Here is a 24,269-nt window from a genome sequence, read left to right as displayed (position 1 = left end):
ATGATATTTTCTTGTAAGAGAACAGGTTTTTTGCGGATCGCTCCTTGAGAATGTTTTCTGGTTTCAGATCTCTGCAAGTCATATGTGCAACATTAATTTCCTCATTGGAGAAGACATCACTGACAGAATGTATGGCAGACTTAACGTCAGAATGGTTTGATCGGTATTGTATAAAGTAAAGACAGTTGTTCATGAATACAGAACTTGTGTGTGGAGCACAGGCATCAGTAGGTGCCAGGGTCACTTGCACAACAGTTGGAGGTTGGACGGATGACATTTTTGTGATAAAGGAAGGGCCAGCTATACATACAGTAGTATCTCGCACTTCAAACTTAATCCGTTCCAGAAGGCTGTTTGAAGTACGATTTGTTCGAAATATGAAACAAATATCCCCATAAGAAATAAAAGGAATCAGGATAATTCATTCCAGCCAACCCAAAGTCCCCATTTTCACATTTTTTCTGTTATTAATGTGTTCAAAAGTTGAATTAAGAGTGTAAAGTAAAGAAACACTACGTTATATGAAGTAAAAATTTTCTAAATTTTATTTTTTCTATGAACGTCTTACGAACTGTTTGGTAAAAATGGCACCAGCCGGCTGTGGGATACAGGGAGGAGAGATGGGAACCCTTTAAGCAAAACGAATTGGTTGCAGTATGCAAAGGTTGATAAAAACAATTTTATTCACATATTAGGTACAAAGACAATCAAAGGAATTGATAGTGTTCTGATTGTGTCTGAGAGAGAGAGAGAGAGAGAGAGAGAGAGAGAGAGAGAGAGAGAGAGAGAGAGAGAGAGAGAGAGAGAGAGAAAGTAATCAGCGTGTTTACACTTGGATCTTAAGTGCACGAAGAGATTAATTATGCCACAATACATCAACTTATTGTTGGCAAACAGCAGACTTTTAAAACAGACATGAGGATTTTGCAAACAAATAAGTAATAAGTCAAGAATGCAAGAAAAGGAAAGAGATAAAATAACTTTTCACAAGGAAGCCATTTCAACAAACAATCAAAAGTATGCAGAAGCTGAAAGCGGCGCCAGTTTATTTATCACAGAGCTCAGTTACTTTTATAGTACGTAGTAAAATATTATAACAAGCATTTGTCACTAGATTGGTATTTTATCCAAACAAAAATAAAAGTGATTTGGGAAAATTAAGTGAAAGTGAAAGAAATGGGCGAATAATCATCTCAGATCAGCTGATAAGTCAGTGGGAAGCAGCACCGCCCCCCCCCCCCCCTCTCTCTCTCTCTCTCTCTCTCTCGTCTCTCTCTCTCTCTCTCTCTCTCTCTCTCTCTCTCATCTCTCTCTCTCGCGCACCGAACACTGACTCGAGCAAGCTTTATTTCTTTTACCGTATTGCATTTGTTTTCATGTTTTATGATGATGTTAAATTCATTGTGTAATAACATTTTATTTTTTATGTGAATTGGTACTGCTTTTACGTACATATATAAGTAAAGATTTTACTGTCTCTTCTCTCCTCAACTATACCATGACGCACGATAACTTATAATCATTCATTCATTATTCCTCAAAAATATAAACGCTCCCTCCCTCTACCTCAACTAAGCTGTGTATCACCGCAATGATGAATGATTTTGTTAATCGTTTATTCTAAATTTTATTGTGAAAAGCTTTGTTCTTTCATTTACTATTTCGTTAATATGTTTAACTAGACTGTCTCACTCTGGCACCGAAACACTGGCTCCCAATTAAGACTTTTTCTTTTTTATTCTGTATTGAATTTTTTTGTTTTCATATTTCATCATCACGTTAAATTCATTGTGAAATTCCCTTTTATGTGAATTGTTATTGCTTTTACATACAGACAGTAATATTTCAACTATCTCTTCTCCTCTCCTTAACATATCAACGCTCCCTCATTCAGTCTCAAGTCAGCTTTGTAGTTATGAAAAATGTTATTGTTATAATACAATTAAGTTTGTTCATAACTTACCTGGCAGATATATATTTCTGGGCTCAGCTCGTGTCGGCCTATGAAAGTTATCCAAGAAACAGAAGCCTACTCGGAGCCAGCGATAGCCGATGTAGAGCAAGAGCCGGGATGCTGGGGCTGGAATAATAAGGATAGCCCTAAATACCAAGCTAAGAATGGAAGGAGGGCTGAACTATCTAAAACTCGATGTCAACAATGAAACGTGATTAAGTAAGCCCATAAGTATAAGAAGTCCCAGTATGGAGGACCGGGAATTCTTACGAGGCGGCATGGCCGCCACGAGACAACCGGGGAACCGTATATGACCTATTAATTGAGGAAAATACTGGTACCCGGAAGATAAACTGTGGTAAAATATTACTTATGAGTTACTTAACTTAGCCGTGGCAATTGCAGAGCGTTCCATTGTAGAATTTACGGATAATATCCAAAAAAGCACGAGCACAAGAAATGGGCGACTTGTCGCTAGCGCTAAAAAATTAAGGATGGCCCGCTAGGGGCGCTGCTGTCCGTGGCGTCCTCTAGTAGTAGTAGTAGAGCTGCATCGCCCGTTGGTATCAGCTCTCTCTTGGGGGGATTTTGATAGGAAGTTCTAATTGGTGTTTGGCTTCGTGGTAGTGTTCCACACTCGCCCCTATTTCATACCGACACTTCTTTTTAAGAGTGAGCGAGTCAGTTGTACTGCCAGTTTTCTTATTTTTGTTTTTCTCTGGTAATTTTAGGATAATTTTACCTAGAAAGAATGATATTAAGGATACTTCATAGGGCGACACGAGCCAATCACCCAGATAGATTTTTCCTTCGTCAAATCCCTTATATAGCTGTATTTCTGGACGTCCGACAGAATTTCAAAAACTCGCGGCACACGTAGTGGGGCGGCCAGGTTGGTAGTACCCATTCCCGCCGCTGGGAGGCGGATATCAGGAACCATTCCCATTTTCTATTCATATTTATTCATGACCCTTGTCTCCTGAGGGAGGAGGGTGGGCACTCTAATTATATATATCTGCCAGGTAAGTATGAACAAACTTAATGTATTATAACAATAACATTTTGTTCATGAAACTTACCTGTCAGATATATATATAGCTGAATCCACCTTCGGATGGTGGGTAGAGACAGACTAGGATTTTTTAGGAAAACTTAAATAAATAAAAGATAACTTATTGGTTCCTTACCTGATAGCAAAGTAGACTCTGTGATTACTGTCACTTAAAGCCTGCTTATGCTTTTATCAGAGTTGCCAGCCAGGTTTGGACCTGTAGTGCTGGTGCACTCTGGATGCTCTGTCAACGGGGACGTGACCACAATGTGACAAGACCATCTAGCCAAACATATGGCAGTAACACAGCAACCGAGCCACCACCTGACCAACTAACCAAAAAACCCCTGACATTAACACTAAGGAATGGGAGATTTCCACAGAAGATCTCACCATCAACCAAAAACACAATAAAACTAACCTAACTAAGCTAAGGGATAGGGAGAGAGCTACCTTCAGCCCCCAAAACTGTGTCTGCCGAAATGTAAGGCCCCAAAGAACTACAGTTCTCGTAAATCGTTCTCACATCCCGGAGGTATGTGAGGCGAATACGGAAATGCTCCTCCAAAAGGTGCTATCAAGAATATCTTTGATAGACATATTGGCCTTTGGAAGGCAAGGAGAAGTAGCTACGGCTCTGACCTCGTGAGCTTTCACTTTAAAGAGGCTCAAATCAGTCTTCTGGCAAGATGAATGAGCCTCTTTAATGACGTCCCTCAAGAAGAAAAGCAACAGCATTCTTCGACAACGGCAAATCTGGTCTCTTCACCGAGCACCAGAGATTACCTGAGGGACCTCTTATCTCTTTAGTCCTATTCACATAGAACTTGAGAGCCCTGACAGGGCACAGGGCTCTCTCTGGTTCTTGACCCACGAGACTCGATATTCCTTTGATTTCAAAGCTCTTTGGCCAAGGATTAGACGGGTTCTCGTTCTTAGCCAAGAAAGATGGGCTCAACGAGCAGACAGCACTGTCTCCCTTGAAGCCCACTAGGCTACTGAACGCTTGGATTTCACTAACTCTCTTCGCCGTCGCCAGAGAAGCTAGGAAAAGCGTTTTTCTCGTCAAGTCCCTTAGAGAAGCTTCATGGAGAGGCTCAAAGAGGGACTTAGCATCAGATGTTTCAAAACCACATCGAGATTCCATGAGGGCGGTCTTGCTTGTGGAATCTTGGTGGTTTCGAACGACCTTAAGAGATCATGCAGATCCTTATTGTCGGAGAGGTCCAGTCCTCTGTGGCGAAAAACGGCAGACAACATACTCCTAATAACCCTTGATTGTAGGAACTGCCAATTTCCTGCACATTTCTTAGATAGAGTAAGAAATCTGCTATCTGATTCACAGAGGTCGTGGAAGAGGAAATTCCTTCCTTTTTGCAACCATGCCCTGAAGGAGGACCACTTAGACTGGTAGACAGCTCTTGAAGAGGCTCTTCGAGCATTAGCGATTGCTCTCGCAGCTGCCTTTTGAAAAGCCTCTCGCTCTGGCCAACTTTTCGATAGTCTGAACGCAGTCAGAGCCAGAGCGGAGAGGTTTCGGTGAAACCTTTTGAAGTGAGGCTGTCTGAGTAGATCTCTCCTCCAGGGCAACGTTCTTGGGAAGTCCACAAGGAATGTCATGACCTCTGTGAACCACTCTCTTGCTGGCACATTGGGGCAATCAGAGTCAACCTTGTCCCTTCTGAAGCTGCGAACTTCCTCATTACGTCCCCCATGATCTTGAATGGGGGAAAGGCGTAAAGATCCAGGTCTGTCCAGTTCCAGGAGCAACGCGTTCCACTGCAATTGCCCTGGATCCAGAACCGGGGAGCAATACAGAGGAAGCCTCTTCGTCCTCGATGTATGCGAACAGGTCTACTAGAGGACGTCCCCACAATGTCCATAATTTGTTGACAGACTTCCTGGTGCAAGGTCCATTTCTGTTGGTAGAATCTGATTTCGTCGACTGAGAAGGTCCGCCCCCTGACATTCTGAACCCTGGCCACGAATCTTGTCAGGATCTTGATGCGCCTTGCGTCTGCCCATAGCAGAACTTTCCTTCTCCAGGAGAAAAAGGGAGGGCTCGGAGTGAGTTCCTCCCTGATTCTTTAGATACGCAAGGGCTGTGGTACTGTCTGAGTTGACTTGAACAACCTTGCTTGACAGTTTGTCTTCGAAGAACTGCAGCGCAGGAATATCGCTGCCAGTTCCTTTACATTGATGTGCCAGGCTACCTGTTCCCCTCTCCAGGAGCCTGACACTTCCTCCCCCCCTAGTGTTGCTCCCCAACCGGAAATGGAAGCGTCTGAGAACAAACACTAGGTCGGGGCTCAGAAGATTTAAGGAGAAGCCCTCTCGTACTTTTGAGGTCGAGCCACCATCTTAAGTGGACTTTTACCTTGTTGGAGATCCTTAGGATCGCATTCAGGTCCTCTTTCGACGTCCATTCTTCCGCAAGGAAAAATTGAAGAGGCCTGAGGTGCAGTCTTCCCAGCGAGACAAACTTTTTCTAGCGAGGAAATGGGTGCCCAGCAGACTCATCCACTCCCTCACCGAACAAGCTTCTCTCTCTAGGAAGGCTGCGACTTTCTCTAACCCAGTCGCTGACTTTCCTGGGATGGAAACGCCCGAAAGCCACTGAATCCATCTGAATCCCCAGATACACGATGGACTGTGTCGGGGTCAGATGCGACTTTTCGGAGTTGACCAAAAGACCCAGAGACTTTGCTAGGGCTGAACGTAAACTGAAGGTCCTTCAGACACTCTGCCTCGACGACGCTCTGATCAGCCAATCGTCGAGGTAGAGGGATATCCTGATCCCTGACGAATGGAGCCACTTCGCTACATTCCTCATTATCATTGTGAAAACCATCGGGGCCGTGCTGAGACCGAAACAAAGGGCTCTGAATTGCCAAACCCTGTTGTCTAAGACGAATCCAGTACTTCCTTGAAAGAGGGTGGACGGGGGACGTGGAAGTACGCGTCCTGCAGGTCCAGAGACACCATCCAGTCGCCAGGTCTCAAGGCTCCCAGCACCGACTGAGGCGTCTCCATTTTGAATTTGATCTTTTCTACAAAAGATTGAGCCTGCTCACATCCAGGACTGGCGCCACCTGACGACTGCTTCGGCACTAGGAAATCCTGTTGTAGAAGCCCGGTGACTCCAGGTCCAAGACTTGTTCCACCGCTCTTTTTCGACCATCTGGTCTAACAGATCGAAAAGAATACTTTTCTTCTCTCACCTGATAAGGAGAGAGGTCTCTGGGAGTTGATGTTAAAGGAGGAGAGGTGTAAAAAGGGGATCTTGTACCCCTGCTCTACTATCTTGAGAGTCCAAGGATCCGCCCCTCTCTGCCTCCATGCCTCCGCAAAGAATTTCAGTCTGGCCCCGACTGGCGTCTGAAGGACGAGATCTTCATTTGGTGGTTTTGGGTTTGAATGAAGCTCTTCCTCTCGAAAAACCTCTCCCTCGAGGAGCTGCTCTCGAGGGGGGTGCCCCGCGAAAGGGTTTGACTTTCTTCGGGGGTTTACTGAATGCCGAAGTGGAAGGAAACTGCTGGACGTCTTGAAGACTGTACCAAGAGGTCCTGGGTCGCCTTCTCTTGCAAACTCGTTGCAAGATCCTTTACCATAGCCTGGGGGAAGAGATGGTCCGAAAGAGGCGCAATGAGCAATTCCCGCTCTTTTCTGAGCGGGAGAGACCGACTTAGCGGTAAAATTGCATAGAAGAGCTCTTTTCTTCAGGAAAGCAGTTCCAAAATGAGAAACTAGCTCCTCCGAACCATCCCTGACGGCCTTGTCCATACATGACAACACGCTGGACAGCTCCCCCAGACTGAGAGAATCAGGACTTCTAGACTGAAGGTCTAAAAACTCCCAGACACCAGTCTAAGAAATTAAAGACATTTAAGGTGCGAAGCAGACCCTTCAAGTGGTGGGGTCCGTCTCCACAGGAGTCCAGGACACCTTAGCAAGACGATAAGAGAGACCTCCTTCTGAGCGTCCACTTAACTGGAGAAGTCACCAGAGCGGACGAAGGAACCTTTACTCCCCAAAGTCCTCCTTGGTTTCATACCAAATTCCTCCTTTCCGGCGCAGTCTAGAGGGAGGAAGGGCGAAAGTGGTCTTGCCCTGATCCTTCCTTCGAGACATAAAATCTTGAAGCTTCTTAAAAGCCCTCTTGGTCGAACAGCGATGTCTTCATCTCGACGAACTCAGGGTCTTAAACGGTCTTGGAAAGACGAAAAGTTGAGAGGGAGGAGACCTAGGGGCTGCCGGCTGGAACTTCTCCCCGAAGGATGAACGTAACAGCCTGACAAGAACCTTATAGTCGAGACAGCTGAAGCTACCGGAGGTTCTTCTTCGACGGAACTCCCTACTCTACTAAGTTCCCCCTTCCTCCCTAAGAGGAACAGGAGAACGTCCATCAGGAGAGGGCGTACGTTCCAGCAGCTCAATCCTGAACAATGACTTCCGTTGGTTGGAAGTACCCGCTACAGGTACGGAATCGCCCTTACGACGATCCTTAGAAGGACGGACATCTTGTGAAAGAGGAGCGTCCTTAGAAGCAACGGGAACTGCTTAACAGACACGTCCCTACGAGAGGAAGCGCGAGCTTCCTGACGAGAGGCGCCAAAAGCGTCCTGCTTAGCCAAGCAAGCGTCCTGCTGAGCGTCCTCAAAAGCGTCCTGCCTCGCTCGAAAAGCGTCCTGCTTCGAACGGCGAGCGTCCTGACGAGCGTCCTCAAAGGCGTCCTGTCGATAACTCAAAGCGTCCTGCTCGAAAGCCGAGCGTCCTGCTGAGCGTCCTCAACAGCGACTTGCCGAGAGTGCAAAGCGTCCTGCTTAGAACGCCGAGCGTCCTGCGAGCGTCCTCAACAGCTCCCTGACCGAGGAGCGCAAAGCGTCCTGCTTCGAACGTCCGAGCGGTCCTGGCGAGCGTCCTCTATCTGAGAGAGCGAAACGAGATCTACTCGGAGAAACGAGAACGTGACGATCCGGAGGTGGAGAGAGAGACGAACGAGACGAGAGAGAATGAGACTGCTTCGTCCTCTTGACGGGCAGCCCAACGTCCTTCCTACACTTAGGCTCGACTGCTGCTGGGCGAGTCCTCTGAGCCATCAGCGACGTAATCTGGTCTTGAAGGGACACTAGGATATCCTTCGTATGGTGACGAAGGAGCAGAAGAAGGGCAGGACTGAGCCTGCGAGAAGGCGAGGGGACGCCTCCTTCCTTCTATCAGGTACAGCTATCTGCCTCTCAGGTGAACACGCCTGTGCGTGGAAACCAACGTCCTCGTCGGTAGAAACCCTCCCTCTCTTCTGAGGAGGAAAGGCGTCATAAGCATCCTCTGACGAAAGCGGAGACATAGGACGTGAAGCGTCCTCAAAGCGAAAGGTCCTTTTCAACGGACGCGAGTCTCTCCGAGCGCTCCACCCCTTGCGCGGGGAGGACGCTTCGGAGGACGAAAAAGCAATCCTTCAGGACACGCGCTCGTGCTCGCTCCTTGGCAGCCTGGGATTTTAGCAACAAGGCCTGCCAAAGGGACGCCAGATCGGTGGGGAGCCCCCGTAACCCTCTTGCGGCTTTCGACATACCCACTCCCTGAGTCCTGGGAGTCCAATAGAGGTCTAGGCCTAGAGGCATTATGGGGCCGATCTGACGCCCCCTCCACACATAGGGCACTAACACAAACTTTCACAGGGCCAGTTTCTAGGGCCAAAACTTTCGATCGAGAGTGCGAATAGACTCAAGAATCAGAGAAAAGGTGTTACCTTCTCCAGACACAGCACTGGGGCCCGAAGGCAACAAAACAGGATAGGTTGAGCAAAATCTACTGGTGTTAGAGGAGGAGAAATGTTACTTTCCTTACCTTTCATAGAACTGCCCTTGGAGGAAGACCTCCTGACTCTATCGCGCTCCAATTTACGTCGATAGGTCTCATACATCTTCCATTATCATCATCCAAATCCTTGCATTCATTGCACCCGATCATCAACCAAGCAAACATGCCCCTGCAATCCATACAAACTGTGTGAGGATCAACTGAAGTTTAAGAAGCCTCACCTTACATTCACTCCTACACACACTCTGAAACTTCCAGTACTTGATCCCGACATCATGTACACAGAAAAGCCAATCCAAAATCAAAAACCAATCCAAAATCAAAAACCAATCCACTATTACTCGTGCCAATCCAACAATCCCAGAAGTCGATACAAAAGTCAATCCAGATAATATTAAGCGAGATAATCAAAATCCTAGACGGAGGTACTGTAAACAGTTGTTTGCAGCACCGGCGACAGAAAAAATATGTAAAAAAGAAATAGAAACTGGGAAATGGTTCCTGATATCCGCCTCCCAGCGGCGGGAATGGTACTACCACCTGGCTGCCCCTCCCACTACGTGTGCCGCGAGTTTTGAAATTCTGTCGGACGTCAGAAATACAGCTATATATATATCTGACAGGTAAGTTTCATGAACAAAATACAAATTGTCTTAGAAAATTTCATTTGTTCATACGTGAACAAACCTTCGGTCTTAACAATAGGATAGACTTATACTTGGAGGGAGGTACAGACATCCTAAACTGGCTGGGGGCCTACGCACCAGTCCACCTCCAAAAGAAATATCTACAGGAGAGGGACTGATGCCCGTGAGAAGCTAGATAAACTGATATCCAAAGACTCAGCCACTGGGTTACCTACAATGATATATGGGACAAATCATTGCATTTGGGAACTAAAAAGAAACTGACTATTCGACAACAAACCAATGCACCGGGGTTCGTTATTACTCCTCACTCCCCCTTGCTAGGGGGCAGAGTATATGCTACTGAATAGAGGGTTTCATTATTTGAACACAAAGCAACCAAACTATCAGTATGACTACATTACCCAGCTGTGTCAGACCAGTCCAGCAAATGATGAGTCTATTCCTCAACCCACCTGTAGGAAGAAGGAAAGGAACAAGAGAAAGGAAAGCCAGCCAACTCACTCATTCTCTCTTCCGCACAATCATCTTAGGTAAGGTACAATAGTGCCCTATTAAGGGCAACGATGAGTTACACAATCTGTTGGGCAGCCACCACAGGACCTAGGGAAAATGTGTCCATAGATCTGTGGACAACATCTTTAAGATAGAAAGACGTGAACGTGGACTGGCGTAACAAAGTACCAGCGCTCAGAGCTCTATGAACAGCCAAATTCTTCTTGAAAGCCAGAGAGCGACCAATACCCCTGACATCATGTGCTCTAGCCTGCACAGACCTACAACAACCTGCCTAAGATGTTGTGTCCTCTAAGATAGCAATGCTGAGCCCTGACAGGACATAACAAAAAACTCCTGAGAATACCGCCCACAGTCATAAAGTGATGGAATGGAAAAGGTGGCGAACCTATCATCCTGGGTCTTAAACACCATGAATTCTGGGACAAATTCGAAGGACCACTAACCCCAAACCCTGGTGTGCTTCACATCACAGCTCAGGCCATTTAGCTCCCTCGCTCTCTTCGAAGAAGCCAAGGCCAGGAGGAAAACCATTTTGAATGTCAAGTTCCTGTCTGATGAACGACACAAGGGCTCATAAAGAGCTTTAGTAATACTTCTCAAGACCAAGGAAACATCCCATGTTGGAGGCTTGAGCTCTCTACGAGAACACGACTGCTTAAACCCTTTAACTAGCAAGAAGAGTTCCCAGGATGAGGAAATATCGATACCTATGAAACGTAACACTAACCTTTGGGCCGCCCTGTAGCCTCTAATGGCGGAAACAAACAAGCCTTTCTCATCCCTGGGGAAGGCCAAAAAGTCTGCTATGAGCTGAATAGAGGTTCCGAGCAGAGAAAAACCCTGTTTACAACACCAAAAACCGTAAATCACCCCTTTGCCCTGGTAAACAGGAAAGGTAGACTTTTTGAGACTGGACATATGTCCTGCTATCTTCTGAGAAAAGCCTCTCGCTCAAAGGAGATACATGATAGCCTCCAACCGTGAAGAGACAGGGATTTTACTGACTGGTGGAATCTTTCTGTGTGGCTAACAAAGAAGATGCAGCCACGGAGGAATCTCCCTTGGTACCTCCGACAACAACAGCAGATCTGGAAAACATTCTGCCTGCGGCCACAGAGGGGCTACCAGTGTCATCCTCCTGAGACTCTGCAAACTCATCAACCTGTTCAGGACTTGCTGGATCAAACAAAATGGAGGGAAGGCATACACCTCCAGGTAGTCCCAGGGACATTGGAACGCATCCTCCGCTAATGCCAGAGGATCCGGAACCACTGAACAGAATATCTCCAGGTCGCAAAGAGGTCCAGCATAGGTCTCCCCCAAACCTGGAAGAGCCTGTCTGCCATGGCCTGATGGAGAGACCATTCTATGCCTAGGATCTGATCCCGACAACTGAGCTTGTCAACAACTATATTCTTTTTGCCTGGGATATACCTGGCTGAGATCTCCACCGAATTGCTGACTGCCCACTGGTGAAGCTCAACTGTCAAGACGTGAAGTTGACATGAAACCAGGCCCCCCTGCAAGAAGATGTGACTGTAAAACCCCAGAGACAGGCGCACCACTTCCTCTATTGCACCTTTGTCCAGCTTTTTTTGCACTTCCTCCTGGAGAGCCATGAACTTCGGAGAATCTGGGTGATACTTGCCTGAGCGGGAAAGAGACGTCGAATGGTAGTAGATACCCCACCCGAAGGCTGGGATGAATGGGAGGGCCCCGCCAAAACCGAACTCCTAGACGGCCTACCAGGCGACAATATCCGTGTTTGCTGCTGAGCAGGAGGAGGAGGAGGGGCGGGACATCTCTGAGAAAGAGACAGTGACTTGGATACAGCATAACCAACCTGTCCTTTGTGCCAGCTCGCCATCGGTCTATTGCGTCCTCCAACTCAGTCCGAGGGAACAGGAACTGAGAGCCTAAAAGATCCCTATTCCTTAGTGCCACCAAGGGCTCAGGGTCAACTGATCTTGCTATCTTGGACAAAGCCGCGTCTGTTCTGGTCAGAAGAAGATTAGCCCACAAATTGACGCTAAGGTGTGCGAGATACAAGAACGCCTTGCCTGCAGACTGCAACAAACTGGCAAGAGAAGAAGCTCTCGCCAACCCTTCTGGGGACCTGTCAGACGCAATCTTGGCAATGACTGTCGATCAGAAGTCCAACCATGACACAGTCTGTAACATGGAGGCTGTCCTGTGGAGACAAGGATGGCGCCACCGACCTCACCTGCTCCAAAGTCAACCCTGGCTTCAGATGTATGACGTCTGGGTTAAATGACGAGGCAACAAGCAGGCAGAGTTCGTAGCATAATACTTGCTATGCCTCGTGAGTGGAGGGGGAAGCAACTTGGAAGAACCCTTTAACTGAAGCATTCACCTTTTGCAAGACCAACTGGACATGCCCCAATATGGGAAGCTGAAACGACGACTTAGGATCTTGCGCAGCCCCCAGCAAGGCTTCCAAGCAAGGAGTGAAAGATGACTAAGCATGAGTCCTTCTCTTCAAATTGTTGAACCCACGAATGAGATCGACAACTTCAGTAAGGGAAGACTCTTGCATGTCTCCTTCTTCCTCCTCTGGCAACGGAGACAAATGACAAGAAGAAAATGGGCAATGAACCGGGTAAAAGGCCGAGAGAGGGCAACCGCGACTCTCACCCAGGCGGTTAGGAAAAAGACTGAACGCAGTAGCGTGGGTGCACAGTCTTTGACCAACTTTCACCTGATATATGCACACGTTGCCAGATCTCACAAGATTCCTTGCTTTTTTCATCTACAATTTAACCGCATCCACCTGGGTACTAGAAAATTATCCTATTGTTGAGACGAAGCTTTGTTCGCATATGAACAAGAAGCGAATAGGTGAATTTCCCATGAATAACGCCTGTAGAGGAATCAATTAACGAATACGGGGGGGTTCACTGAATATACAGTTTACACAAAATGTAAGAAAAGATGTCACAGGGAAAAATGAGCTTAACCCTTAAACGCCGAATGGACGTATTTTACGTCGACATTTTTTGTCTCTCGAATGCCGACTGGACGTATTTACGTCGACATACAAAAGTTTTTTACAAATTCGCGGAAAAATACTTATAGGCCTACAGCCAAAAAACTCTTGAATCACGCACCTTGGGGGATGCTGGGAGTTCACGGATCAAGGTGTTGTTTTGTTTACAATCGTTACGCAGGATCGCGCAGCTGCGAATTTCTTTCTTGCAACACTAAAAAGTATGGGTGACACATCTCGGAAAATCTTTCGTCACTTTGACATAATTTTTGTACATTTTAAATTAGCCGTTACATGGAGTATTATAATATGAAAATGTGCACATTTTTATGTAGAATACAACAAAAAATACTCATGATTGTAGTTTTTATCATTTGATTTGATGATATTTTTTCATGTAAATAACGATAAGTGCCAAAATTTCAACCTCGGTCAACTTTGACTCTACGAAATGGTCGAAAAACGCAAGTTGTAAGCTAAAACTCTTATATTTTAGTAATAGTATTCAATCATTTACCTTCATTTTGCAAAAAATTGGAAGTCTCTAGCACAATATTTCGATTTATGGTGAATTTATGAAAAAAACTTTTTTCCTTATGTCCTCGCTGTAACTCTTCCGAAAAATATCATACATGAGATTTGTGGTTAATGTTTGCACATTTTATTTTAAAAAATTAGCCGTTACCTTAAAGTTTTGTATATATGGAAATGTGCGCAAATTTTCATGCACAATACAACTAAAAACAACCCAATGGTTGTAGCTTTTATTAGTTTTGAAATATTTTCATATAAAAAATGATTAAGTGACAAATTTTAACCTTCGGTCAAACTTTGACTCTACCGAAATGTCGAAAAATGCAATTGTAAGCTAAAACTCTTATATACTAGTAATATTCAATCATTTACCTTCATTTTGCAACAAATTGGAAGCCTCTAGCACAATATTTCGATTTATGGTGAATTTATGAAAAAAATAACATTTTCTTTACGCCCGCGCGGTAACTCTTCCGAAAAAATCATACGTGCGATTGTGGTAACGTTTGCACCATTTTAAATTAGCCGTTACATAAAGTTTTATATATGAAAATGTGTGCAACTTCATGTAGAATACAACAACAAATAATTGAAGGTTGTAGCTTTTCTCATTTTTGGAATATTTTCATATAAATCACGATAAATAGAAAAAAAACCACGTTCGGTCAACTTTGACACTATCGAAATGGTCGAAAAACGCAATTGTAAGCTAAAACTCTTACAGTCTAGTAATATTCAGTCATTTATCTTTATCTTCTAGTAATATTCAGTCATTTATCTTTATCTTGAAACAAATTTGAAGTCTCTAGCACAATATTTAGATTTATGGTGAATTTAAAGAAACTTTCCTTCCCTCTGCGCACGGATTCTCTGCCACAAATCTTCGAAATGCGTACGTCGCATTCTCGGAATATTTGCTCCATTTCATATTAGGCATTTCATAGAGTTTTATATATTGAAAATGTGCGCAATTTTATGTAGAACAAATAAAAACGAAAATATTTGAAGGTTGTAGCTTTTCTAATTTCCGAAATAATTGCATATAAAAAAAATATATATATAAAAATTTGACATTCAGTCAACTTTAACTCATCAGATATGGTCGAAAACTGCAATTGTAAGCTAATACTCTTACAGTATAGTAATATTCAATCATTTGTCTTCATTTTGAAAGAAATTGGAAGTCTTTAAAACAATATTTAGATTTATGGTGAATTTTTGAAAAAAATATTTGGTTACGTCTGCGCATTACGAATTCATGCATTATTTTGTCATAATATTTCATCTGTGTTGCTTTTATTGTTTTACAATGTGTTATATACCAAAATGATTGAAATTTAGTGTACATTACAACGAAAAAAAAATTAACTCGTTACCTTTAACTGTTTTGCGCATAGCACGATTTGAATACAATTATATATGAAATTTTGTTTTCGCGCTATCATATATCGCATTATTTATATATGATAATGATAATTTTTTTCATTTCTGATGGTTGCATACTAAACTTCAGGCAATGACAAAAAAAGGAGCCAAAAATGAACTCTTAATCTTGAAAACTAAGAGCGCTGTGATTTTTTGAAAAAAATATTTTTTCCGCTTCCGCACTCACTCCGAGACCGCCTCGCCACACGGAAGACGATTTTTAATATACCCCTTCGGCGTTTAAGGGTTAACAGTCAGGCAAAGAGCTCATGAAAACACATCTACATCACATGATGGCCAAAAGCAATTTGGAATGTTACATCCAGCCAGGCAGGCATTCCCCCCTACCAAACAGTAGTTACTGCCTAACCACATGTTCAAGAGTTATACAGCCATTGTCTAGCTTTGCCAAGAGTAATTCCTAAGGTAAGAGACCAATGGTTTGTACAACAAAACTTTCAGCAATTTTCACACCTGTTAAGAAGCTAGATTTTGTAAACAAAATAAAATAAAATAAAATAAAAAAAATTCAATAAAAAGGCTTATCATTAATACTTCCCTAACAGAATACAAACAAACAGATCATAACCCACCTGCATTTCCATTTCTCACCATAGTTACACGCTCCTTTTAAAAAATAACGACAAATCATTGAAGGCTTGTCATTGGGATCATGTGAAAATCGACAGTTATCTCCTTTTCGACAAACACCATTTTTGAAATACCTGCAGAGCAAGATACAATCTGTTTACTAAAGTTGACATTTTTTGTCCAAAATAGCAGTTACACTATCAACTGATGCTTCCTTCTCACTTCTTCAAATATCGAACACTAACACCTGTTGCTATATTGCTAATTCCATCAGTGAGAGTTTTTTATATTAAAAAATGACATTTTTATAATGAAACAGTTTTATATATACATACTTACAAGAAAATATTTGTATAATAAATAATAATAATTTGTCAAAAAATGAATATTGTTATGATACAATAAAGTTTTATACATACTTACCTGGCAGATATATACATAGCTATTACTCCGTTGTCCCGACAGAAATTCGAATTTCGCGGCACACGCGGCAGGTAGGTCAGGTGATCTACCCCCCGACCGCTGGTGGCGGGAATAGGAACCATACCCATTTTCTAATTCATATTTTTTCTTCCAGCTGTCTCCTGAGGGGAGGCTGGGTGGGCCATTTAAATTGTATATATCTGCCAGGTAAGTAGTAGTATAAAACTTTATTGTATCATAACAATATCATTTTTATACATTCAACTTACCTGTCATATATACATAGCTGATTCACACCATTGGTGGAGGGTAAAAGACAGCTATTACTGAATAGACAGGTAAACAACATACGTTGTAGGTAATAAATAAATAAAACCTTGGTTCCTATGTGTTTAGACGAAGGGTCGACTTCCTAGCTATTGGTAGTAGTCTGCTTCGTCTCAAGAGCCTCAGCGAGGAGTGTGGACTATGGCTAAAGAGTTCTTGTAGATCTGTCAATGGGGTGGGGGTCTTATTCCACTTAACTTGACAGAATCTAGTGGTCATTTGTCAATGGGGTCTTATCCACTTACATGACAATACAACCAGACCTATTGGCATAATTTAAGGAGCACAACACCGATTCCCGATCACCTTGATCCTAAACACAAAAAAACGAGGGTTTGTGCTTAATTTGAAAAGAGCTATCCCCAAACTCATTTCAAATAACCCCAGAAAATAATACACTTATGTTAAAATAAAATTTTTTTAATTCACTAGTTAAGGATCAGTGTCGGCTCTCTATCCCAGACAACGCATCATGGACACATATAACAAAGAAGAGAAGGATCTCTCATAGGCCCACTTGATCTCCTTCGTGCCAAAGAGAAGTCAACAGAGTTGCATCTCCCGTTATTACAGCTAATATGTCTCTCACGACATATTGTTATGGAAAGAACAAGAATTGTTAAAAGCTCGCACTTCAAGCACTTTTAATTCTTAGCTGTTTGAAGGAATCATCAAGTTACTCAAGAAGTGCTTTAGAGATTCCACTGTTCCAAAGAAGACCAGGGCTTTCTTTGAAATAGATCTCTTCTGGATGAAGCCCAGAGCCTGGCTTGCGCCTGGCTGGCGCCTCGCGCCTGGCTGGCTCTTCGCTTGCCTGGCGCCTGGCTGGTGCTTCGCGCCTGCCTGGCGCCTCGTGCCCGGTTGGCACCTTGCGCCTCGTGCCTGGTTGGCACCTTGCGCCTCGCCCCTGGCTTGCGCCTCGCGCCTGGTTGGCGCCTTCGCCTGCCTGGCGTCTCGCGCCTGGCTGGTTCCTCGCGCCTGGCGCCTGGCTGACTTCTCCCCACTTGCTGGAGATTCGAGCTTGTTAAGAGTCTTGATGAAAACTGGCGATGTCCACCTCGGACACTTTATTTGCCTGATTTATTCGCCTCTAGCGCATCTGCGCCAGATTGAAGGCCTACTCCTTCTCCTCATCAGACAATGACAGTGTTTATTTGGACTGTCTTGCTCTGGCGTCTTTACGCCTGTTTGGCATTTGGCGCCTGATTGGCGCTACATTGTCCGAAAGTCTGAACATCCACAATCGTTTATCAGGAGAATGGAAAAGGGTGGAAGAAATTCTTTCACTTTGAGCTTATGGCCTCTGCAACAAGGGGAGGTAATTTTAGTCAGGCTACATCCAGTAGACGATAGGAAATCTAATATAGTCCGAGAGAACCAGTCTTCCTCCGAGGAGGATAATACTTGATACTTCCGTTGCTAATGAGCACTCTTCCTATATGTTGATGAGTTCTCTCGTTGCAAAATCTTCCCTATCCTTGCACGAAGGCAGGGAAAGAGCCTGGAAGTCTAAGGAGACTCTGAGCTGAAATTGGGAGGATTCCTGATTTCTAGCTCTTTAAATATATCTCTTGCAATCTTCTGGGAAGTAGTTTTTAGCCCTCATCGTATTCCAAAGACTCTGTCAGCAAACGTTTAAACCTTATCTTCTTTTGTAGATGACAAGTAAATCGTAAATACCATTGCCTGGACAACGAAACCTCTATCTGAAAGCGTTGATCCAGGAATAAAGGTTTTTTAGTTCTTTTGCCAAACATACCATGCTGGCAGGAACCCATTTGGCCGAGTCTTTCTAGAATTTGATTCCAGATTCCAAGCCCAAAATTTAAAAACACTCGGGTCCTTTTGGTCGTTTAGTACCAAGAGAAACATTGATGAGGAGCAGTTCCATCTTGTCAGAACGGAATCTGAGGCCCAAATAGGATCCCATTGTAATTATAAGATCTCCTAGTCTTGTCATATAGAGGTATTGTATAAGATCCCGAAGATCTTAATGCTCTGCTATCTCCAATTCCCTTTATAGAGACAGAGTATAGCCTTTTACTGCGTTCTTTGATAGCAGATATATACAAAGGTGATTCTTTCCTCTGAAAGGGAAGAAAAAAACCGCTAGGTGTTTCACAGAGGTATCGGAAGAGGACAGTTTCCTCATTCCCTCTAGCACGATCTGCAGTAATTATATATCTTATACATGACTACTGTCATTTACCTTGAAACATCCTCTCATTCATGTCCACTTCTGGTCAGTCTGCACGTAGACAGACTCAGAGTGGAGAGGTTGTTAAGGTCCATTTTAAATAGATGTGAAAGAATATTCAGGACTGTCTTGGAAAGACTTCCAAAACCTGCTGTGAGAAGAACGTGACCTCTGTGAATCCTAAGTCTAAAATGAGGCATAACGTATTATCCTCTCTTTCTTTGACGCCCTTTGTCTTACATTCTGTAAAGAGTTTATATTTTAGGGGAAAAAGACTAACTTTTATTCCCCTTTCTATAAAATAAAGATGGCGTATATTGCTACCTCTCTATATTCTTTGCTTTTTTCCCGTCCTCGTGCCTGGGCAACGAGAGAATGGAAAATTCTATCATCGTTATTCTGCAAAACCAACAAATTATTATTATCCTATTCTCCTAATAAATGATCCAGGATCGAGGAGAATCATTCAAGATTCCTATCCTAGGACATCAGGCCGTAATGTACGGTTCAAATACTTGAAAGAGCCTCTCACCCAATACTGAGAGCTCCCACGAGTCTTTTCCAGTACCAAAACATCACAATGTCTCCCTTGTTATATGTTTACATAGGAGTAGGATAATATAACATCCTGTTAATAACAATGAAAGAGGAGAAAGAGGAGCTGCATGGTTCAAGGGAATAGCCGAAACGTGCAATAAAAAAGGGGTTGCCAAGGTCTTTCTAAAACCTGCACCCAGATTAACTTATGAGTCCGATATATTTTCTATCACTTGTCTCATAAGGTTGAGGAAAGCGAGAGACCTCTAAAGATATCGGTTGTCTTCACCATATAAAGGTCTTTAAAGCAGAAGAACCCACTTATCCTAACACGTACTACGTTCGCCTGTGCGATATCTAGAATAATTGTCAGTAGAGGGTTGATCTGGCAAGAAAGTTTCTTCCCAAAACAACTCCTCTGCCAGGAAAGAAATCGCTCACGCGACCACTATATTACCTGACATGAGAAGTCTGTTCTTTGTTTAGAGACTTCCGCAATTTCAGTTAATCCTGGCACGTGGCGGTGTCGTGATGGGATCGTGAGCGGCGCATCTCTCATGATCACTCCTCTATACCCTCGACTCTTCCCGGCATATGCCGAGGAAGTTGAAGGTATCGGAGAGACAGGACCTGACGCTACCCCCCCCCCCCCTCCCCCCCCCCCTGACGGTCGCCTCCAATCACTTGCGCGTACGTCCTGGTCTGGTCCTAAGACCATATGTGGCAACGTGCGGCGTCGTGACGGGATCATGAGCGGCGCACCTCTCACGATCACTCCTAGCTACCTCGCTCTTCCGGCGTACCCTGAGGAAGTTTAAGGTAGTGGAGAGACAGACCTGACGCTCCCCCCCCTGCTTCGCTTGGCAGGACCAGACGTAGTGGGGGGCTGCCAGCCGATCACCAACCCGCGGTGGAGGATCGATCTGCAGGCCTGGCCGTGCCGCTCACCTGTGGCGAGCGGCTCGACTGAGCACGTCGACCCCGGTCCCGTGCGTCAGACGAGCTGCTGCTGGTCGCCCTATCCGCGCGGGGTCCCTGTGGGGAGCGGCGGTCAGGTGACTCGCAGAGCTCGTTTTTTTCGCGGTGAGACCGGTCGTGAGCGTCCTCAAGGCACGTCAAAAAAAAACCCCCGCCGGTACCAGCCAAGGCTGGTAACGATGGGTCGGGGGGACATATTCCCAGCTCAGCCCGTGGCTGGTCAGAGACCGTACGTCTTCCAGGTTACAGCTGGTCGCTGCGAGAGCGGCCGCGCGGCCTGGCGAGAGCACATGAGCGGGGGGGGGCTCTCCCCCAGCTTCTGCTCCGTGCCGCGGTCTGGGCGCCCGAGCGAACTCTGGCGCCAAAATTTTGGCCTATACACTTCCCCCCGGTCGTCGGGAGATCGTATACTCGGAAACTTCTCGCGAAGGAATGAGAGACCGCGCCGGAACCTGGCGTAGCAGCAGCGCCGCAAACACCAGGCGAGGAAGTACCGGTGGTAGTCGGTACGCCTCTGGTTCCCCGTCGTTCTTCTTCCTAGAAGAGACGGACCCTGTTTCCCGAAAGAGCAGGAGGACCGGCAGAAGAACCCCCCCCCCCACCCCCCCATCCCACGGCGTGGAACGAGCCTTAGAAGTTCCCGAAGGAGTCTTCTTAGGGGGGAAACCCGGTGGGTTACCAGCTGGTCGCTGCGAGAGCGGCCGCTGCCGTGGCGAGAGTCACCTGAGCGGCTCTCACCAGCCTTCGCTCCGTGCCGCGGTCTGGCGCCGAGCGAACTCTGGCGCCGAAACTTTGGTGCACGGTCTCCCCAGGGAGAGCGTACACTCGGGATCTCCCGCGAACGAGAGACCGAGCCGGAACCTGGCGTAGCGGCATCGCCGCTAGCACCAGGCGAGGAAGTAACCGTGCTAACCGATACTCCTCTGGTCCCCGTCTATCTCTTCCTACGGAAGGGGAGACTGGCCCCGCTCCTAAGGAGGCAGGAGGAGTCAGCAGAAGAAAACCCCCCGTACACCGGAGTGAGACAGGCCCTTCGAAGGTCTCGAAGGAGCCTTTTCTTGGGGGGAGGGGGCAGGCGCCTTCTTCTTCTTCGGCTTGGAAGCCTTAGAAGTCGAAGGGGGAGGAGGCGGCAGCAGAACGACGAAGACGACGATGAAGAATGACGACGACACCTTCCTCTTCTTCGCCAGCTCTCTCAGGACGGACGTCAGGTCTTTCCATCCACGGATGGAGCCGGGCCAATTGCCGAAGCAACACTCCCCGACTGAACCTGTCCGGAAAGACCTGAGACCTGGGGCAGCACTTCCATGACGCGACACGACGTGGGCAGGGGTGGCAGGCACGGCAGGAGCGGCAGGAACATCAACAGCAGGACCAGCAACAGCAGGAGCGTCATGCACAGCACGCCTCACAGGAGCGGCGCGAGCGGCTGGGCCAGCCAGCAACAACATCAGCGGTAGGTACGCAGGTCCAGCCATCGCCTCGTAGTCATCGGCAGCCAGCGGGAACCTGGGTACTGGCGGCCGGTCCAGGGCGAGCTGCTGGAATAGCGGAAGTCTGGGGCAGGCAACAAGAAAACACAGGCGGCAGGCATATCCCCCCTCGGTACGGCATCGACCGGCCTAGTAGCAGCAGACGGCGTCACCGACACAGCATGGGAGTGTAGACCAGCGGGGGGGAAGCAGCATAAGCGGCTGTGGAGGTTGTAGTGTAGACCGTGCCAAGGTCACCGCCCCAGACCTCGCTAGACGCTGCAGCATATCGTGGATGCTAGGCACGCCCTGCAGCCGCAGTGGTCCATACCTGTCCAAGGTCGTCTCCCACGGATGTAGCACCTGTGGTAGCACAGACAGATTAGAAAGTAGAGGGGTTCCTCAGCACGGGGGGGAAACATGCCCCACCCCGAACGCCAAGGAAGACCCAAAATACAAATACAATGAGGAAGCTGAAGCGGGGGTCAGGAAAGAAGATGAAGAATCGGATATCAAGGGGAGGTCGCGGGAGAGCTTTTCCGACGACTTCCCGGCAGACCTCGCTTCCTCTACCCCGCACAGCAGTGAAAAGTAATATGAAAATGAAACAGATACTGCACTTGCCGATTCACTTCATAGAAACTTAAGGGGGAAGATCAAGTCCCGGGGTAAGAGCGGAAACGTGATCCATAATAATATGATGCTATCATAAAAAAATATGTTATTGTTTATTATACAATTAAGTTTGTTCATACTTACCTGGCAGATATATATATAGCTGGTATTTTCTGACGCCCGACAGAAATTTCAAACTACGCGGCACACGCAGTGGGAGGGCGGCCAGGTGGTAGTACCCATTCCCGCCGCTGGGAGGTGGATATCAGGAACCATTCCCAATTTTCTATTCATATTTTATTAATGCCACTGTCTCCTGAGGGGAGGAGGGCGGGCACTTTAATTATATATATCTGCCAGGTAAGTATGAACAAACTTAATTGTATAATAACAATAACATTTTGTTCATGCCACTTACCTGACAGATATATATATAGCTGAATCACACCTTCGGATGTGTGGGAAAGACAGAATAGGATTTTTTGGGAAACTAAAATTAAGTAGATGATATACATCTTGGTTCCTTACCTGTTTGCAAAGTAGACTATGTGATTACTGTCACGTAAGGCTGCTTTTGCTTAATTACAGAGTTGCCAGCCAGTGGAGACCTGTAGTGCTGGGTCGCTCTGGATGATCTGTCAACGGGTGCGAGACCTCAGCGTGACAAGATCATCGAGGCCATACAAATGAGGGCAACGAAGCAACTGACCACCACCTGACCAACTATACACAAACCCTTAAAAACTAGCTAACGGATGGGAGAGTCTTCACATAAGACTCACCACAACCTAAAAACACAACAACCTAACTTAACCTAACTAAGGAATAGGGAAAGAGCTACTTCCGGACCCCAATACTGTGTCCGCAGAAACGTATGGCCCCAGTGCATTGCAATCGTCATAGATCGTTTCTCACATCCCTTAGGTAATGTGAGGCGAAGACGGAGTTGCTCCTCCAAAAGGTACATCAGAGGATGTCCTGATTGACATGTTCTTTGGGAAGGCAAGAGAGGTAGCGACGGCTCGTACTTCGTGCGCTTTACTCGGAAGAGGCTCAAATCAGTCTTCTGAAAAGATGAATGAGCCTCCCGAATGGTGTCCCTTAAAAAGAAAGCCACCTGCATTCTTTGATAAAGGTAACTCTGGCCATCTTCACAGAGCACCAAGGAGGTTACCTGAGGGACCTCTAACCTCTTTAGTTCTATGCACGTAGAAACTTGAGAGCCCTTACCGGGCAAAGGACTCTCTCTGGTTCTTGGCCCACTAGACTTGACATACCTTTGATCTCAAAAGTCTTCGGCCAAGGGTTCGAAGGAGTTTTCATTCTTTGCCAAGAAAGATGGGTTCAACGAGCAGACAGCATTGTCCCCTTTGAAGCCCATTAACTTGCTAAACGCTTGAATTTCACTAACTCTCTTAGCGTCGCAAGAGAAGTTAGGAAAAGAGCTTCCTTGTCAGATTCCGAAGAGACGCTGTCTGAAGCGGTTCGAAAGTGTCCCGACATCAGGAATTTCAGGACTACGTCAAGGTTCATGATGGAGGTCTCGTTGAGGAACCCTTCAAGGTCTCGAAAGACTTCAAAAGGTCATGAAGATCCTTGTTGTCAGACAGGTCTAGGCCTCTGTGCCTAAAAACCGCTGACAACATACTTTTGTATCCCTTGATGGTAGGGACCGCTAATTTCTGCACATTTCTGAGAAATAGCAGAAAATCAGCATCTGTTCAACAGAGGTCGAGGAAGAGGAAACTCCCTCCTTTTTACACCATGCCCTGAAGGAAGACCCACTTCGACTGGTAGACAGCTCTTGTGGAAGCACGTCTCGCATGTGCGATTGCTCTCGCAGCTGCCTTCGAAAAACCTCTCGCTTCTGGCCAACTTTTCGATAGTCTGAACGCAGTCAGACTCAGAGCGGAGAGGTTTTGTGAAACCTTTCGAAGTGAGGCTGTTTGAGTAGATCTTTCCTCCAGGGCAATGTCCTTGGAAAGTCTACCAGGAAAGACATGACCTCTGTGAACCATTCCCTTGGCTGTGGCCACAACATCGGAGCGATCAGGGTGAGCCTTGTCCCTTCCGAGGCCGCAAAACTTCTCTGACTCCCCCAGAATCTTGAATGGTGGGAAGGCATAAAGGTCCAGGCCGTCCAATTCCAAAGCAACGCGTCCACTGCGA

At 46.0% G+C, this 24,269-nt stretch overlaps 1 protein-coding gene across 1 annotated transcript in view; it reads right to left on the bottom strand.

The window, feature by feature from the left end:
* Positions 1 to 11,225, bottom strand: part of LOC135217605 (uncharacterized) — a 202,254-nt gene extending 191,029 nt beyond the window's left edge. Inside the window, exons 1-2 of the mRNA XM_064253570.1 lie at positions 10,996 to 11,225; positions 10,722 to 10,775 (exon numbers count right to left, since the gene is read on the bottom strand). Of these exons, the coding sequence (XP_064109640.1) occupies positions 10,722 to 10,775; positions 10,996 to 11,225 (284 nt within the window). The remainder of the gene's footprint in view (positions 1 to 10,721; positions 10,776 to 10,995) is intronic.
* Positions 11,226 to 24,269: the final 13,044 nt, after the last annotated feature.

The sequence above is a fragment of the Macrobrachium nipponense genome, chromosome 7 (genome assembly GCF_015104395.2).
Source record: "Macrobrachium nipponense isolate FS-2020 chromosome 7, ASM1510439v2, whole genome shotgun sequence".
Classification (NCBI taxonomy): domain Eukaryota; kingdom Metazoa; phylum Arthropoda; class Malacostraca; order Decapoda; family Palaemonidae; genus Macrobrachium; species Macrobrachium nipponense.
This window is presented reverse-complemented; position numbering and strand designations above follow the sequence as displayed.